This window comes from Ammodytes marinus (assembly GCF_949987685.1).
Source record: "Ammodytes marinus genome assembly, chromosome: 14".
Taxonomy (NCBI): Eukaryota; Metazoa; Chordata; class Actinopteri; order Uranoscopiformes; family Ammodytidae; genus Ammodytes; species Ammodytes marinus.
Genome location: NC_137218.1, coordinates 12,280,304 through 12,299,505, shown reverse-complemented (window position 1 = coordinate 12,299,505; position 19,202 = coordinate 12,280,304). Strand labels below are relative to the sequence as shown.

General features: G+C 41.7%; 1 protein-coding gene across 1 annotated transcript; it reads right to left on the bottom strand.

Moving 5' to 3' along the window:
• Window positions 1-2,778: 2,778 nt before the first annotated feature.
• Window positions 2,779-17,926, bottom strand: mcf2b (MCF.2 cell line derived transforming sequence b; the record flags this gene model as incomplete). The annotated part of the gene is made up of 26 exons (XM_080041657.1): window positions 2,779-2,860; window positions 3,006-3,118; window positions 3,418-3,533; window positions 4,025-4,197; window positions 5,475-5,520; window positions 5,762-5,840; window positions 6,013-6,105; window positions 6,630-6,845; window positions 7,346-7,471; window positions 8,561-8,653; window positions 8,866-8,958; window positions 9,112-9,181; window positions 9,388-9,503; window positions 10,330-10,396; window positions 10,584-10,684; window positions 11,301-11,389; window positions 11,709-11,880; window positions 12,034-12,225; window positions 12,967-13,158; window positions 13,643-13,762; window positions 13,915-14,029; window positions 14,441-14,565; window positions 14,819-14,968; window positions 15,630-15,746; window positions 16,127-16,261; window positions 17,876-17,926. The coding sequence occupies 26 exons, from the start codon at window positions 17,924-17,926 to the stop codon at window positions 2,779-2,781; spliced, it is 3,042 nt and encodes a 1,013-aa protein (XP_079897783.1).
• Between the last annotated feature and the right edge of the window lie 1,276 nt (window positions 17,927-19,202).

Sequence of the window (19,202 nt, the reverse complement as noted above, 5' to 3'; positions counted from 1 at the left end):
AGTGTTAAGTGGTAGTTTATCCACTGGGGAAGTGAAAAATCACTCTTTTATTCCAATCCTCCAATAAATGTCTTTCAAAGATCAAGAGTTATTTGTATGTTTCTCTAAATATTGCAAGATAAATCCCTGTAGCTCTACATTCTATATTCTAATTAAAACAGAAACATAGAGGCCCTCCTTACCACACAGGTGTTTACATGTACAGTATGTGATACATCTGCTGCACACTGTTTGGGAAATACCAATGGGCCAGGAATCAATGTTAAAAATTTAACAATAAGCTCAATGGATAGCAGGAGCAACATCTCACCTTCCCTCTTAAATTGGTTCATTGGTGAGCCATTAGGATTTATACAGTTGAAAGTTTAATTGTTGTTTTTTTCTTTCTTTTTTTCTGTCATAGACAGAAAAGCACATGTGCAGGAAGAAATACAAAATCACACGTAAGAAATGACTTCAGTCAGGTTGAGTCAAGTCAAATAATCCTGTGCTTATATTTGTTAAAATAAACATAAACATTATGTATTATAATACAAGCTTTCACAATGGTTCAAAATATCAAAAAAGTGCAAAATGAGCAAAAGTAGCAAACACCTGTTTACTGTAAGGTATACTGAGGGAAAGTCGTATTACAGCCTGACTGACGGAACACATCCGCTAAAAACTTCTGATGTTTCTGTGTTGGCTGGAGTTAAAGAATAAATAACGTGATACAATGTTAATTCAAGTGACTGTAATGTTCCCACTGGGCCTGGTAAATAAAGTAACAATCTATTTAAATCTTAGGTTTGGTGTAACCTGCAGGATTAGATTTACATTGTCCATAAACGGAGCAGTCAACATCTTGGTCACCATATAGACGATTATTGTCCAAATATGTGTTTAACATCTTAATATATTAGATATTTACCATTTACATTTTAAAAGTAAGTGAACTGTAGTTGTCAGTAATAAGATGCCAGTGACTCAAGAAACTTTAGCCTATCCGTCTACCCTTCAGAGAGTGACCCTAAGCACATGTGTTGGTAAAGTGGCAGTGTTTTCATAACCACTTTTCACGCTTTGTTTCAAAGCTGCTCAACTGTTAACAATGTATAGAAAATCAGTCTGTGCCGTTTTAAACCCAGTCATTTGAAAGGAATTCAAATGTGTCTCCTGTGATCCCTTTTTCTCGTAAATTCAACTCGCTAAATATTTCATAAATCCACAATGTCACTGCAATAATGTAGTTTAGGTGGTGATTCATATACTACAGTAGTCTATATACAGTTACAACCCAACACTGAGCATAGTTACCCTGTTAGTGTAAAAATAGCAGTACAGGCAGAAATAATGCAACAGGCATGTGCAGTGATTTGTCCATGCATGCAGAGCAGCGGACGGACATGAACATATAGCAATGCTGGTCTCAGTGGTAACGGTCTGCGCAAGATTAATTTGATTCGAAGAGTTACAGAATCACCACCAATCAAAACAGTCCCATGGGAAAATGTTGACAACAGTAACAACTATATATTGTCACCATCAACCCCCGGCAAAAAGTAAAGGATAGGCACTTTTTTTAAATATCTGCAATTCATGTATCAAAACAAGTCTCCCCTGCACTGTGTATATCCTGCTCAAGTACCGCAGCGCTTTCCCCCAGACCCTGATAATCCATCTTGCCTGCTGATTAACAGCGCTGCAGCACTTTTACCACGTCTGCGTCGGCAAGACTTTTATTACACAGGAAACATTTGCAATTGCTACTGCGGGATAAGCACGGGAAAAACTAATAACATTTCCAATGGCTCTGTTCCAATGAGATTTCCCAACCAGCGCTATGCACAAGAACCAAAATATAAATGCAGCCAATATTAAAGTAGTTCATCACAAATGTACTTTTCCTCCTAAGATATCTCATAAAAGATCACTAGAGGGTATGCAATGGCATTTTTCACACCAACACCCCTACTCAACACCTCTGAGCGGCAAAACTAACCCCGGCAAAACCTGCAATTTCTTGACCTAATATTGCCAGGTTCCTTTTTCTTGCCTTGTTTCTTTTTCTGTCATTTCTCGCCAAATTGCCTTTGCAGTGTCTGATTTATGTGTTAACAGCATTACTGTGATTGGAGGTCAAATTTCTATATTCAAATGCAACCAATCACTGACTAATTTCTAATTAGAATTTTTTGTAACTGATAATTGCCGTCACCTGGTCTGGTCCTGGTTTTGAGACACATAGATACCCTCTAGTAGCTTGGCCACTGTAGGAAAGACAGAGGGTTTGAATTCATTAAGAACAATGGCACTACAAGGTAAAGCTATCTTCCGTTCTACAAAAACAAGCCACAAAGATTTGCTGAGCTGTTTGGCACATGAACAGTTATGATATGGTAGGATACAAATGCAGAAATGATGTGATATTGAATAAGAAAATAGTAATCATAAAACTTCACGTATTCAAACAAAAGTCCATGCTGACAGTTTAAAATAAAGTCCCAGTTCAACATCATTAGTTACAACCCCAAGTCCAAATAATTGACTGTCATACGCTGGAAAAGGCGTTGGTTTTGTGAGGTCCAATGTGTGTGCTTTACATTGTTACATTCTTCTGAGGTCCATTCTGTAGTTTACAGCTTTCTGAGGTGAAAGTGTCACAGTAGTTTGATGCTGATGTGTGTCAATCTAGTTAACATCTCGGCAGGTGCCCCCCTTTTGAGTCAGGAAGATGATGGAGTCTATGAGTCTGTTTGTCTGTCTGTGTGAATGGACATCCTCTGTTCTGATTGGCTTTTAGCAGGTCTCTCCCAGAATCCTGTGCAGGTCCTCGGGCAAAACACGCCCCTCCTCACCCCGACTCATATTCTTCACAATCCTGTGATCAAACACATGTGCGTTAAAACACAACACAGAGACATGAGAAGTTAAAACTAAATCGGTATTTCAATCTCCAGGTTTTGCTAGAATTTTCAGTCGAATCGTCTGCGGTGAACATTTCTGAAACAGATAGACTATTTTACCACATTCCTGACAGTTCCTCGTGCAGCAGCTGGATGACATCGCCACAGTTAAAGATGATGTCATCAACACTGGCCATACTGCTCTCCACCATGACCCTGTACCTGCCCGCCACCTGGAACAGATAAGAAAAACATTTTAATATCTTCATTTACATGCACAACAGTCCTAAGCCTATATCTATATAGATCTTTACAAATAAACTTGCCGTTTATTTTCAATTTCTTTGTGTTTTTTAAGCAATTCAGTGTTGAGTAAAAAGCCATTTAGATATGGGTCAGCACAGCGTCCTCTAAAGAGCAGCCAATGGCACATGTTGTCTGTTAGTATACAGTAGCTACAAGGCTCAGTGTTGATGAATTCAACTAGACAGAACAACAGGTAATTTCCCTCATTATTACAGTAACACCTCACCAGGGGGGAAGGGTGATCCTCCTCGTCTGAGTCCGATAAGTTGGACAGATCCGTGGCTGCACCCCAGTCCTCCAGGCCATCACATATTGCCACCGAGTGGGCAGGGGCCGGCCAAGCTGCAGGTGACAAGACAGCTGAGAAGATAGACTTTGATCTATGTGCATCCATTGTGACAAATTGTGTATATGACAAAGATGTTTTAAATTAATCCAGGGTGCTCATGAAAAATACTAGATTTATTCAAAGGAACTGCTGTTTTCTTGTGTTGAACTGCGGGCATTGAGACTATTCTTATGAAGGGTCGGAGCACTGGATACAGAGTCAGTGCTACAAATATCTGGGAACTAATCAGCTGACATTCACTAATGAAAATACCACAATTTGTTGTGAGACAAAAAAGCACAGCAATGGTTGCACATCCTTTGGAAGCTGGTTTGAGGCATGTGAAATGTACTCATGGCACTCTAATACAACGCCATGGTAGAGTAAGACATTACCTTTTACTTTGCTCTTACATTGTATTTCATTATGTTTTGTATTATGTTCTGTTTCTTGTTAAAAGAAATTTATGAAACTTTAAAAAAAACAAAATGTCTCAGCAACTCACTGCGTCGAGGTGACTGAACCACAGGGTCGGAGTGGGCTGGACTTGTGTGTAATGACTCCTCCCCCCGGAGCCTGTGGGAGTGGCTTGTTGCTGAGGAGCTGTGAGTGACAGGGAGACACGCTGAGCAGCCTCCCACCGATGCGCCGCCCCACGACACACACATCTCTGATGCACTAAAACCCCCATCACCATGGAAACAAGACCACATGACCACGACAAACAGAACGAAAAACAACAACAACAACAACAACAACAACATTCCCCGTGTCACAAAACAAGCTCATCCACATTGGGTAAATCAATACAGCATTCCGTAAAGTTCACAATCACATATATCTCAGCCTCTGATTTCAACGGACCAGATATTTCTGTGATATATGGAAAGATTATTTAATGTACACAATGTTCTATGAGACCTATATGATATCCATCATATATAATAATGATAATCCATTCAAAAGGTGACAAACATTCCAATGGTCTCATCCTTGCATCTGTTAGTAATAATCAATAATCATACAAGAGAAGGAGTATAGGCCAATGGTAATCCTGAACCTGCATAGAGTCAACAAGTTGTGTACTGTATTGTGAAGATTAGTGAAGACTCAAACAATCATCAAATGTATAACATGCTTGCATGCTTTCAGAAAACACAACACACACACATCCCTACCAACACGCAATAAAGCTCCATCACTGACATTATCCTGGATAAACAGTATTTTCAATGACTAAAAATAGGTAACAGAGCAAAAACTGTAAGATCTTGGAAAACCTGTGTGGATAGTGTTCCAACAATTTTCACTTTGACTATTTGTTTTAAGGATCATCCAACAAGCACTCAACCTTCTTTTTTTGCTTTTGTGTTTGAATTCTTATTCAACCCCAGGATCAATAACATAACTGTCTAAAGCACTGCTTAAGTGTAAAAGAATGCTTGAGCAGCTTGGCAAGATGTTAATGCAGTGGTTCTCAATCATGGTCAGCAGCTCTTTAAACTGCCTCATCAGGGACTGTTGGTGAAAGTGGATAATAAGCGGGTGGTGCAGAAGTAGCTGTACTTCTTCTAGTAGATTTGGTATGTAACTCCATGGTGCTGGAATGTAGCAGCGAGGAGTTTCGGCACCACAGACACCACAGTGTTAAAACTTGGCAAGATTAAGGAGGCTCTTATCCATTACATATACACACACAATGCACAGATACAAACCCACTCAATAACTCAGATAAGCATGATGCTTTGGTATAAAAACAATAACAACAATGGTCGGGTTATTTGGTCATCAGTCATTTCAGAAATTGTTTTTTTTTTTTTTTTTTGTTGCCCATCATTTAGATCAAAAGGTGAGGGAAAACCATTTCATTAATGGATCAAGTATTAAATCAATTTCCGAATTGAAACTGGATTTCCACCATAAACTGACACAGGAGGTCATGCAGAGACAATCACCTGTCGGAGAGGGGGTTGTCTGAAAGTGGCAAAGAAGGAGTCTCGTCTGGGAAAAGGAGATGGGACAGAGATGGACATATAGCTTAAATTGAGCAGAAAATCAAATCAATCAAAGAACAAACTGGATTCCAACACAATATCTTCATAAGGACAATCAAACAATTTCCATTGTGTCTATGGGTAACTCAAAAAGCAAAGAACCTACGCTGACAATAAAAGGGCCAAATAATCGATCGTTCTATATTGCTTCTTCACAAAAAATATTGTATAAAATAATTTATAGAAACCTTGACGCAGTTTCTGCTGGTTTGTGAGGATTTTCCGAATCTCTGTCAGCCAAGTAACTTTGACCTCCACCGTGGGAGCCTAGAACTCCGGAAAAAGAGACACAGAGTACACACACACACCCCCCCCCCCCCACACACACACACACACAAACAAACCCACACACGCACAAGAGAGGTGTGTAAGTGATCTGGCTAAAGGTGCATGCACTATAAAAAAGTGATAGATAAATAGAAAGCAGAAGATCAAACACCTGAACTATGTACACCACTTCTCTGCCACTGTACCAGATTTCAAATTTCTTCACATCTCCCTTCACATTTTCTGTGATTCCCACTGCACTCATCTACAGACAGAGAGGAAAAGTTATTACATTCCTTTATAAATGACAAAGCAAGGATCACGTCATGCCCAGCAGCACTTTGCAGTATACAGTTGAAGCAACTGACCAATTACTTGAATTAACAGAGTCACAACATCATAGGCTTCATAAAGTGAAGAGTTTATAGTTTGCGCTTTTTTAACTGGATTGCATCGGATCGTTAAGTTAAGTTATCTTTATTAGTCAATTTACACAAGGCACATTGAAATTCGTCTTTTTTTTTTCGCATATCTCCTCTCAAGTAACCGTAGGGGGTCAGAGTGCAGGGTAAACCATAGTACAGTGCCCCTGGAGCAGTTTGGGGTTATGTGCCTTGCTCAAGGACACAATGGTGATAGATGGTGGGCACCGTAGTTGTAAAACCAGTCACCACTAGTTTTACAAAAAAAAAACTCATAGTTACTGTTCGGCCCCTCTTCCTCTAGGCCAACTTACCACCCAAATAATAACGTGCTGCTTATAAAAGTGTGTGCTTTGTATATTGTTACTCGGAGGCAGGATTTGAAGCTGTAGAAGGGCGCCCTGTCGTGAGTGTCCTCGTCCCGGCGCTTGCAGAAGAGCAGCGCGTGGTCATAGAGGAAGAGGTGTCTCTGCATGGGCTTGAACCTGGCCATCTCCTTCATTCGCACCGCTGCCCTCTTGTGGCTGATCCACACACTGAAGCCTCCCTGCATCAGCACTCTGCCCAGCTGGCTGAGGTCGCCCTGGGACAGACGGAAAGACAGACCGGTGGACGGAGAAGACAGTATCATATACAAAACTGAACCAACAAAGTGAGCAATTATGCAATTATGTTCAGTGCACATTACATGGACTGTGTTTATCAACATGAATAGGAAAACTCGATAGTGTTTCAATATCCTTCACCCGGCAGCACCATTGGTTTCCAGTTCAATTTAGCAATGCAACCAAATTGGTAGCTAATGAACTTTGTGAATGCTGAGTAGGTTATACCTAACAGTCATAAAATCACATCAATCATTGTAAAATGTGCTTTGGGCTCCACTTAACAGAGGGACAATTTTGCAGCTATTTTGAAATGAGAAAAATTAATGTAGCCATATTCAAACTTTTGCTGATGGTAAATACATTGTGGCAAAAAGCTGAAACGCTATATTCTATTCTTCTGAACTGACCAATCACAAAAGTATGCATTGAATCTGGCATTCACTCCATCTGAATGATTGATATGACCTGTTGGTACCTGATATCCAGTGATGGCTATCTGATGCATGGAGTCGTTAACAGACTTGAGCAGCTCCAGCATGGAGGCCAGAGCCTCCTGGAGCTGGCAGCGATACTGCTCCTCTGTACAGTGCTTCAGCAGCTCCTAAACAAAGACAGACACGGGTTGACAGGTCACTTTTCAGTTTATCTGATCTAGTTTTTAGAAAAGTCTGTGTGTACAAATTAATTTTGTTGGATAAACTGTGTCTATCTGGTCAATTTATCTCTGTTCCTGTTTTCAGATGTCCACCTGTGTCCGCATGGCTCTAAGCACATTTGTCCATTCATCAGTGAGAATGCAATAATATTTTAAACAAAACCAATTACAGTGGAGACAGATCTGATTTTATTTTAGTCGCTCTAGCGGCATTATTGTGTGGATGGAAAGTTTGGCTGGTCAGCCCATAACTTTGAACCAAAGTAAAGTTTGGGATTTTGGCTTCCAGTGAAATGTATCAACAACTATTTGATGTATTGCCATGGCATTTAGTTCAGACATTCATGGTCCCCCTAAAGATGAATTGTAGCAACTGCAGTGATCCATTAACATTTCCTCAAAAATCAAAAGGTCAAAGGTCAAAATGTTAATTTTTTTACTTATGACTTTGATTTATGACCTCCAAAACTATTGAAATTTCCGTCAGCCTAAGCTGTACTTTGTGTTGAGTACTAATAAGCAATTGTTAGCATGCTTACATGCTAAAGAGAGGTTTAAGCTCAAAGCTCTGTTATGCCTAAACTGCTAGCGTAAAATGAAGCATCTTTGCAAAGTCGTATATGTGCAGTGTGTAATGTAAGTGTACTTTGGCGGGATCTAGTGTTGAAAAATATAGTTTGCAACACTCCCTTGCTAACCCCTCCCATTGGGAGAATTTAAAGAAGCTGGGTTGGCCTTTGAGCATGAGGAGCTAGTAACTAAAGATGGCATCATCCACCACTACCTAAAAAGTGCACCATGTTTCTGCTTTGTAAATGGTTTATATACTTTTTCATTGAGGCGACAAATTCCTTATTTTTTTTGCTAACGATCATAAGGTTAAAAATGACAGATATGTAATCCCAAAACAATTTGCCTTTGTGATGATGGTGACGTTAATCTTGCCTAGAAACTCAAATCTAAATCTTTTCAACATGCATGTGAGCTGCATCTTGACTCTTTGTTACTGGCTGGGTCATGATGAATGTCCCAAACCTTAAGCAGCAGCTGGTACTTGGTGAGGCGTTGGACTGGTTTCAGGAGGTAGGAGTCCAGACCTAGCTTTTGCTCCAGCTTCTTCTGGCACTCCTACAGAGAGAGAGTGGGGGAGGGAGAGAGAGAGACAGAGACAGAGAGAGACCTGCCTGTAATCTATGCCTCTAATGCACAAGGCACTTTGGAAAAAGACATAATTCTGTTCTAAAGATATTGTGCCTGCTATCAGCACTAATTCTAATTCATTTGATAACATCAATCTGGAACAATGAGTGGATCATGTTAAATATGGAGGATGTTACTACCTGAAAGAAGGGCGAATCAGAGCATTGTCGCCATATCAACTCAGAGCGAGGCTTGTTTTGGCAGTAACGCTCGTACATCTGGAACTTTCCTTTCTTCTCACACACAAACACACACACACACACACACACACACACACACACACACACACACACACACACACACACACACACACACACTTAGATAATGATTTTATGTCATGTCACTTCACTTAAAATGTTCCCCATTTCCTCCTCCTGTTTCCTCACCCGCTGAAGGAAGCAAGCCCCCACCCTCTCTGGCGTCTCCAGGCAACTCTGCAGATCTTGAAGGAAGATCCTGAATGAAGAACCCAAGGGGAAAATGAAAGGGATTCAACTGGCGTGAAAAGAGGTGCTTGTAATCTGTGTGTGTGTGTGTGTGTGTGTGTGTGTGTGTGTGTGTGTGTGTGTGTGTGTGTGTGTGTGTGTGTGTGTGTGTGTGTGTGTGTGTGTGTGTGTGTGTGTGTGTGTGTGTGTGTGTGTGTGTGTGTGTGTGTCTCTTGCCTGCTGTGGAACTGGTAAATCGCGGGCATGTTGCCAAACAGAAGGTCCTTCTGGCTGCGCAGAGCTGAAGGAAGAAGATTAGACATGGACGGGTCCTCCATTTCTGCCCTGTAGCCCTGTTGAGAGCAGAGGAGGGAGAAGAGAGAGGAAGGGAGCATAGAGTAAACAACAGGAGAAAGTAGTAAAGAAAGGAAAACAGATGGGAGAAAGGGATGAGAAAGAAAAATGACAAAGTAGAAATATCATAGCAGAGAAGAATAAACCAACATACAAACCAACAAAGCTAAATTATTCAGTATGTATATTCAACATTGTGGGTTCAAACTAGAGCTGAACGGTTCATTTATTTTAACCTTCTCCAAAACTGTGATTTGAAACAATGGCAAAGGTTGTGATTTAGGATATACATTATTTAGCCCGTCTGACCAAGAGGTTACATGTTAATGCTGTTCTCCTCGTGGGACAGTCATTCTCACCAATAGAAGAAGTGCTTCCAAAGGCAGCTGCGTATATACCCACCAATTACTAACATATGGAAAACAAAACATGCGGAAAATAGCCTTAGAAACTAAATTTAAGGAGAATTTCCTGTTTGAAACTACAGATGTGCAGGAAAAAAAAAGGAATTTAGTAAGGCCTGTCATGGAACAGTCGTCACATCATGAGGCCAAAATTGTTGAAAGAGGCAGCATGAGGTCATGGACGCCATAACATAGTGCTTCACTTAAGTAATGGTGTCGTCTTTTAACACCCTGCCAGTGAATATTGATCTGAAGATTTAGTTTTGACAAAAAATAAAGAATTATCCCAAAACATTTTGCAATCACAATATCTGTGTGAAAAATGCAATGAAAATTGCTTTTCAAAAACGCTCTGTTTCTTCCTGCACTGTAAACTATATATAAAGCTAAATGTCATTGACATGATCTGATGTAAACTCACCAGGAGGACAGAGAGCAGCTCGTCTACATAGATCCTCTCTGTAGCTATCAGCTCCTTCATGATATGACTGGAAAGGGGGAAAAGAAGAGAGCAATAGGATGCGAAGCAAAATTAAATATCAAATGCCATTGTGCACACTTTGGTTTGCCACAAAAACAAGTTAGACAATATGATCCACACACAAGACTTGGATGATTAGACAGACATTACAGGCTGTAGAGAGGATCATGTGTGATAAGTGACAAATCGCATACCGTGTGACCTGCTCTGGATTGTCTTCTGCCTCTGAATCCGTCTCAGGGGCGGGGCCATACAGACAGCTTCGGTTGCCTTGGAAATCATGCATTACCTCGATCTGACAAAGCACACATGAAACAAGTACTTCAGCTTGGAGCGTGTTTTCACATTTTATCAATAACGTTTAGTTGCGGATGTTGGGTTATCCTCGTTCACAAAAAATGTTATACATGTTAGCCAATGATTTTTCAAAATCTTTTAGATATTTAAAGATATTTTTAGCTAAAACAACCACCAATATAAACATGTGTATACGCTTTTCAAAGTTGTCAAATGAATGTAATGATTACAGAAAATGTACTGTATTTAGCAGCTTGACAATTTAAGATTATGATCTGACGATTGCACTTTATGAAAACTTAAAATCACTTAAGTTATCACATTTCATCCTGAGGGGCATGGACCTGTGTACCAAATTTCAAGACAACTAGTCCAATAGTTGTCCAGACACAACATTACTAATTTCAGTCTCATGGTGGCATAACCGGCCAAGTCAAATGATGAAAAAGTACTAGGAGCCATCCTCTGGGGAAACTGAATGTCTTAAAAAAAACCCTCATGGGATTTCATCGAACAGCTATTGAGATATTTCAGGCTGTACTAACCGACAATGCCTCAACTAAAGACACACCAGTTTTGTGTGGCTAAAGTACACATAACACAAACTCACACACCTTGGGCTGGCTGTTGTTCCTCCTCGCCGCTCTCTTGCCAGGAAGCAGGTCAAAGGAGAACTTGGCGTTCAGCACGTTAAAGTCTACGCCTGTGGAGAGAATCACACAGGGCACACACATGTGACTGTTGGTGTCAAAAACCATAAGAAAGGAGTAGAGGCAAGAAGACAAAGAGGGGGTGGAGATGTGATAAGTGTATCGTTATAACATCAAGGTCAACTACAGATTGTGGGCAGAACCTAAACCATGAAAACAAAGCTGCACTAGAAAGCAGCATTTTACAAGTTTTTAAAAAGGATTTCCCATATATCAAGTGATTACAGTAACACTGCAGTTGGAACTGATTATGACTTATTTAAAGACAACAGGATTAACGTGAGGAGAAGGGGCCATTGGAGAGGATCGTACCATGTTTGGGGGAGAAGAGGGGGGACTTGCAGCGGGGGTCGGGCTCGGGCCTGGGGGCCACCAGCTGAATAGGCCGGACCTGTACATCAGCCAACTTCCTCAGACACTGCTCTCTGTTTCTGATCATGGACTGCATTGAGTTCAGCTTCTCCGTAACCATGGATATTTGGGACTGCAAAGGAAGAAAGTGTTAGCTGTGGGTCATCTTTCTTTGTTTGTGTGTGTGTGTGTGTGTGTGTGTGTGTGTGTGTGTGTGTGTGTGTGTGTGTGTGTGTGTGTGTGTGTGTGTGTGTGTGTGTGTGTGTTTCAGTAACAGTGGGTTTACCTGCAGTTGGGGGGTAAGTGCAGCTTCAAACTCCAGGCTCAGCGTGTCCTGGCTGTTATTCAGTGCAGACGGCGCCCTCTCCTGGTGACAACGCAGGTACTGCAGTGCCTCCTGAGCTCCCTCTCTGGTCTGGAACTTGTCCACCATCTGACTCGCCAGGAGGTATGCACCCTCGTCACACCAGCGGAGGGCCTGCACACACAAGAACACACAGGAACATGACAGATTTTACTAAGATATTTGATGTTTTTAAGAAAACAAAAATGTTATCAAAACAAAGCAAAAAAAATCACTTGAAGAAATTTAACAAGTGTCCTTTCAAGATTTTGGCCTCTTTCCTTTCCTAGAGGACATTACTTTAGCTGTCGTTGAGGGTGCACACAATCTTGGAACAGACGGATAATTTTTGGTGGCATTGCACATCTGCATTTGTCAGTGAACTTTTGCTCTAATGTGATATTTTTTTGTTAAAATACGTGGTGAATCACTCTTTATTCATACAGCAATCACTTAAAGGAGCTGTAAGCGGAATGGTTCTTTTAGCTAACTTCCTGTCAGTTACTGCAGTTAATCCAATCAGGAGACAGAGCGCTATAAAGAGGCGGGTCTCTGTGCTCATGGAGAATGACTCGCTGCTCTCCATCGCGGCACTATCTGACGAAGATGACTGCGCATTCATGGGGTGGTGACGTAGGGACGAGGGAGGGGACTGCTAACTGCAGTCACTGACAAGAAGTTAGCTAAAAGGACCATAATGCTTACTTCTCCTTTAACATCTCGATATCATAACAAATGTGCAGCTTGGAGTTCCTGTGGTTTGTGTGCTGAATAAAGCAAGAAGATGCATAGACCAAAATGAAAGATTTTTGATTGTTTTCAAATGGAGTTTGCATGTAACTCTTTGAGCATGTGTGTACCGTGTGCACGTTTTACCTCTTCAAGGCGCAGCAGCAGGTCTTGTGCTCTGGTGAGCGAGGCCCGCTTGGTGCGTATGGCAGTAGTGATGACATCACAGTGATGTCGCAGCTCGTTGCAGCGCTGGATGATGAGCAACAGGGCGTAGTGGTGGTTAGCTGCCAACTGATGGCCGTGCAGGATCAACACCTGGGCACGAGACATCTCCTCCTGATTCACAAACACAGTCAGAACACATGTTTCATTACACCTCATCTTGCTACATGAACTTTGAAATATTTCTGAAACAGTCGCATTTTTCCTCTGATGATCATAAATGACATGTAACAGCAAACGAGACCATCAGTCCAAAGAATTCCTTTTTTTATATAGTTTTTCTTAATGCCTTTGTCATGGGACCCTCACCCTGGAACTATAGCTGACACAGTAAAATCACTAACACTTTTGTCCAAAGGGGGTGCAAGAATTAACAAAAGCTGAAAGTTCCTTTGAAACGTGGGTTAGATTTCAACTAACTGGGTTTCACTGGGTTTCACATTTCAACACATTGAAAAGTTATCAACAGTTTTGTTTTACAGAAAACAAAAAAAAAATCTTGACGGATAAAATGTCCACTTTACAGTAAGACCCAAACATCACGTTATTCCAGCAAACCACATCTCAAACTGTTATTGTGTGTGGTTTGTTTTATGACCTGTGCATGTTTGTCCATCGTCTCTAGATCTCTCAATAGTTGTACTGTCTGAACCACTGTAGTTCCCACAGGGGCAATGTCCTTCTCCTGGTCAGTCAGCCTCTCCAGCACCTCGTCCATCTACACACACACACACACACACACACACACACACACACACACACACACACACACACACACACACACACACACACACACACAATTACACAGTTCATCATCACAGCAGTGTCCCAGAGACTATAGGCTTATAAGACAGACACCAATCATCACACCTGCTGGAAATTCATTTCATAGTGCAGCAGTTGGAGGTACTGCTGCAGCTTCAAGTGGTGTTTCTCAAAGAAGCCATCGAAGGCCTCCTCCATGTCTCTTAGTTGGGCCAGGAGTCTAAAAAAACAAACACCCGCGACACAGACATTCGCATGAGTTGCCAAGTTAAGTAATATGCTTACAGTTTTTTTTGATTGCTAAACCACAGTTGGCACACCTGGAGCGACATGTGCAAAACTCTAACAACAGTATGCAGAGCAGCAGTTCATTCGAACGTGTTCTGAGTGACAGTGTGTGTTATCTCAATGAGGCTGGTTCATAGTGTTTGCTGCACTGAACCTGTTTTACAGGTGATGTGAACTGTTCAGCTCCAGTGACTGTTGGTAGTGCAGACTGTAGTTAGAGTTTTACACATTGAGCTACAGTTGTGCCCACTGTGGGTAAGCGATCGAAATAAACTGTAATAGGACGTCAAATGTGTCCAAATTGTTGCCCTAGCTCTAAAGGAGATGTCTGAACTCTGTAAACCTCTGGACAGTTTTCATGTCAGCTTTTATGTCCCTCTCCTCCTCTTCGTCTCTCTTAGAGGCCTTCATAGTTTCCAGGTTGGTCAGCAGCAGGCGTCCCTCTTTCAGGACATTCCGGATGTTGTCCTAAAGAACAAAAAACATGACAGACAACAGGCAGAGACCAATGAAATCATGAAACCACACAAAACCAGTGCAGAAATAAAAGAAGAAAAAGATGCGAAAACACAAAGAGGGAAGGAGAAAGAAAATACAAAAAGGGTCAGACACAGAGACAAGATAGAGAGAGAGAGAGAGAGAGAGAGAGAGAGAGAGAGAGAGAGAGAGAGAGAGAGAGAGAGAGAGAGAGAGAGAGGGGAAGAAAAGAGCCGGCTGTAACCTTCATCTGTCGGTATCGGTGTGTGTGCGAGTGCAGCAGGAACTCAATGGCGTTTGCTTCATCTGGAAGTTCGGTTTCAGACAGCTCCGAACCAAAGCCCTGCAGCAGCTGGGCGATCTCTTTGACTGTCACTGCAAAGGTCTCAATGGCCTGTACACACACATACACGCACGCACGCACACACACACACACACACACACACACACACACACACACACACACACACACACACAGGGCACGTGAACCCAATTAATATCGGTATTCACAATCACGTTCAGTAGTTCAGAGGTCACATTGCTGTAATAAGGTTCCCTTGTGTGTCTACAGACTCTCAAAGTACATGAAAAATCACCTCTTAGAAAACATGTGTTAAAAAACCCCAGTCAGATTTCTCTACCCTTGTGATGTCATAATGGGCGTAGCCATTTCCCCCATTACCAACCAACTACCTCCATCTGTGATAAGCCGCACCCCAAGATACCACTGACTCTAACTGGCAGTTAGAATCAGGGTAAATCAGAGCAGACTGGGATTTAAAAGGTGGGGCTTAAAACTGAGCGTTTCAGACAGAGGCTGAAAGGAGGGGATTTCACAATGGCACTGTGAGAAATATAAGTAAAATAATTTTTTTTGGACACTACAACATGAAAACAGTTTTCTAGTAGAAACCCAAATTACAATTTTGAACCTGAAAATTAGTACAATATGTGACCTATGACCTTTAAGTCAAATTATTAAGCACAAAAACATCAATGCATCAACATGCTGTGCACTGGTGGAGTGACTATAGCATCAGTAGTGTGTACTTTACCGTGCGTAGGACGACCCAGTCGCTTTGGCAATACTCCACTTTGGCAGTGAAGTCTGATGTCAGGTGGTTTTCATCGATGTAGCGCAGCAGGTCACCGACTGAACGCAGCATCACCACCTACAACCACAGAGCCACAAGGTGTGGACTGTTAACAGCCAACCTCAGCAGTACTGCACTGTACCCTACTCAGAAATCAATTGTTCTCTGTAAAACAACATCATGTTTCAACTTGTTTGAGAGTTTACAACGTATGGTGGTAGTTTAAATCAGAGAAGAGAGGAACATCTACAGTTTATCAAAATGGACAGGAAAGATAGTGTGTGTACTGTGTAGTGTAATAGTGTAATTTTTTTTTTTCATTTAACTTTTATTTATCCTCGAGAGACCAATTGAGGGGTGACCCTCATTTTCAATGACGTCGAGTTAAAATAAGAGCTAAAGAAAGTAAAGATTTTCTCTCATTCCTAAATTATCATCTGTGAATCCCCCCCTCTCACCGGCATCTTTAGCAGGAAGTCATCCTGGCTGAAGCGAAAGCCCAGGTCGGTGCTTGAAGAAGGGCTGGGAGTGGAGCTCAACAAGCCGCTCGGGCGGAGCACCAAGACCAAATGCAGGTTGCCCGGAAACGAGGTCTGAAGAAGAAATAAAATGCATAGTTTGATACATTGATGCAAGATAACCATTGACTGAAACTTGGACGAAGGAGCAGATAAAAGGATTAGTGTACAAGTCATAACTGTAAATCAGTCTAAACAACAACTATTTAAACCATTTAGGCCTGATGACCACTGTGATGTACTGTATACCATTAGGGGACAATATTCATGTCAGCCATGGTAAAGAGAGTTTTGTGGATTTATATCCTCCATAACATCCCTGGATTCAGGTAAAGGAGTGCAGACTTGAGAGGAGTCGCAGTGTCAATCAGAGCTGCTGACAGCTGCTGAGTGTTGTTAGCAAAGCTCAACAGGGCATCAGCATCTATCTCTCTGTGTAGTCTGTCCATCTCAACAGCAGCTCCTGACAGTCAGCTCTTCCTCTGACCCACTCAGCTGTTTCAACCTTCTCTTCCTCACTTTCCCTTTCTTTGCACAAATGAAGTGCTCCTTCTATTCATTCTGTTAACGCTTTTCTTTTGGGGTGTCAGAGAGTCAACACAAGCTTTGAACTAGATCATTCATTACTCCTGCTATCTTACTGTTTTAGTAAATTTTTATCTGTTTCTGTTTCGAGTCTTGTCTTTGCGTCTCTGGTTTCTCACAGCAGCAGACATTACCTTCCGTAAAGAATATTTAATCTAGAGAGGCAGCAAATACACACTGAAACACACAGCTGTATTTTTATGTTATTACTAACTGTGGGGACTCTTTCCACACCTTATTCTAGCCCACGTTTTCTCAATAGCGTTTAGCACAGATGACTTACACACTTTATATAAACCTCTGTATTTATAGCTTTACACCTACACTTGGCAGAGTCTACTGTACATGTGTTTAAACAGTGATGCTTTCAGATTATCCTCAACTATAATGCATTTTCATTATTATATTTCTACCTTTCCACTCAGGCCGGTTAGTTTGTTCACAGAAACAACTCTGTGTTCACAGCTTTCTCTCTCATTCACCTTTCTACAGCAGCCTTTTGTAGACAACATAACGCTATACTAGGTAAATAGTTAAAATCCACCTGAATATTTACTTATAAAGCAGCCATGATGGAGGGTGTTGGATGCTCGCAGACTTGTCTATATTACACAACTGCATTTAGATTTGTTGGAATCAAGTATTTGACATGTACTCCCAAATCTGTTACATAAAGCGACACACGTGAAGATAGTCCACATGTTACAGACTGCAGAAAGCCAAAACTGAAGCCGCCCCTTGGTTTTCAGCACCTGCAGTCGAAACACACACACACACACACACACACACACACACACACACACACACACACACACACACACACACACACACATACATACATACACACACACACGTTTGTCATTGGCCTGTCCTGTTCCCCTTCACAGACTCTTAACATTGAACTACCATCTGAATCTGACCAGTCTGGTAGCCTATCAACCAAAGGGCATTTTTAAAACATTCTATGCAGTTTGCTGTACTGAGGACACATCCCAACCGCTGTGTCGCAGTACTGAAGTGTCCTAAGAACAGCTCTCTCTCTCTCTCTCTCTCTGCTGCAGTATGCACGCCGCACCGTTTGAAGCATCCCACCTCCCGGCTTACCGCGGCCCGGCGCAGACGGGGGAACCCCCACAGCGGGTTGGACTCGGCCATGGATTCCAGCGCTATCCTCTCCCCTCTTCTCCCCGGGAAGTCTGCAGCGGGACGGGGTGTCGGGAGCGAGCAGCCGCAACGATGGCACAGTAACTACACTGCAGTGTCCGGGCGGCGCACCTCCTCGGCAGAAGCACTCCTCCTCTGGAGCGGGATAATGGGGTGTGTTTCACCTATCTGACGTCAAAGCCAAACTAAGTTTACGCGCAGCTGCGCCAGTCAAATGCCCATCTTATTAGGCTGTTAGTGAGGATGATTGTGATTTACCATAGGCTGACGTTAACAAGCATTTTTTTCATTTAATCATGTTTACCCTTTTACCTTATCCTGCCGTAAAATATTTAAAAAATAAACATTATTTTTTCTTCTTTTTCTTGATAATGACTAGACAGAGAAGCATTCATTATCTACGAAGCAGTAGTTGAGATATAAAAAGGAAGAGTGAGTATTGATGAATCTACACTGGATCCGCTAGATGGCGCTGAAACTCAAGAGATTTTAACCACCTATTGTGCATCATGAACTGATTAACCTGTTCAGAATCCTCACAGCAAAAACAGGCTGCTGGGCTCCCATTGACCAGTTCAGTTCCCTGCCAACTACATGGCCAAATGAAGAGCTAAAAAGCTTAAACAGATTAACAAAACTATCTGTACTTCTAAGTATAGCAGTGTTTACAAACTAGTGTCACCCCCCCATCCCCCACCCACCCTCCAACACTGGTGCAGGACCTCAAAAAACGCAGACAAAATGTTTCAGTTTTTGATTCTAGGCCTACCAGAAAAACACAGGACGTTCAGCAGAAGGTATAAAATCCATACCCATTCACGAAGGTTTACATCATAAATGCGCCAAAAGTGTTGTTGTAATTACTCAAAATTTCTAATGGGGGCGACATAAGTTACCCACAATAGCTAACAAGACTCAGGGAATATTAACCCTAAAGTAATAAAGCTCTTCATCCAAATAACTCACACAAAATTATTCATATTGTGTTTTTTACAGAAATAAATTGAGATGAATCCACCTGATTTTGGTGATACCCTGAGTTTACCTGCTGAACTAAAAGAAAAATCCCAGCCTCAGCTGTACTATGCATTAAGAAAACACAGTCTATGGTGTAGTGCTGATAAGCCTATATGTGAGCTTGTACAGTATCTCACAAAAGTGAGTACACCCCTAACATTTCTTCAAATATTTCATTATATCTTTCCATGCGACAACACTGAATAAATGACACTTTGATACAATGTCAAGTAGTCAGTGTACAGCTTGT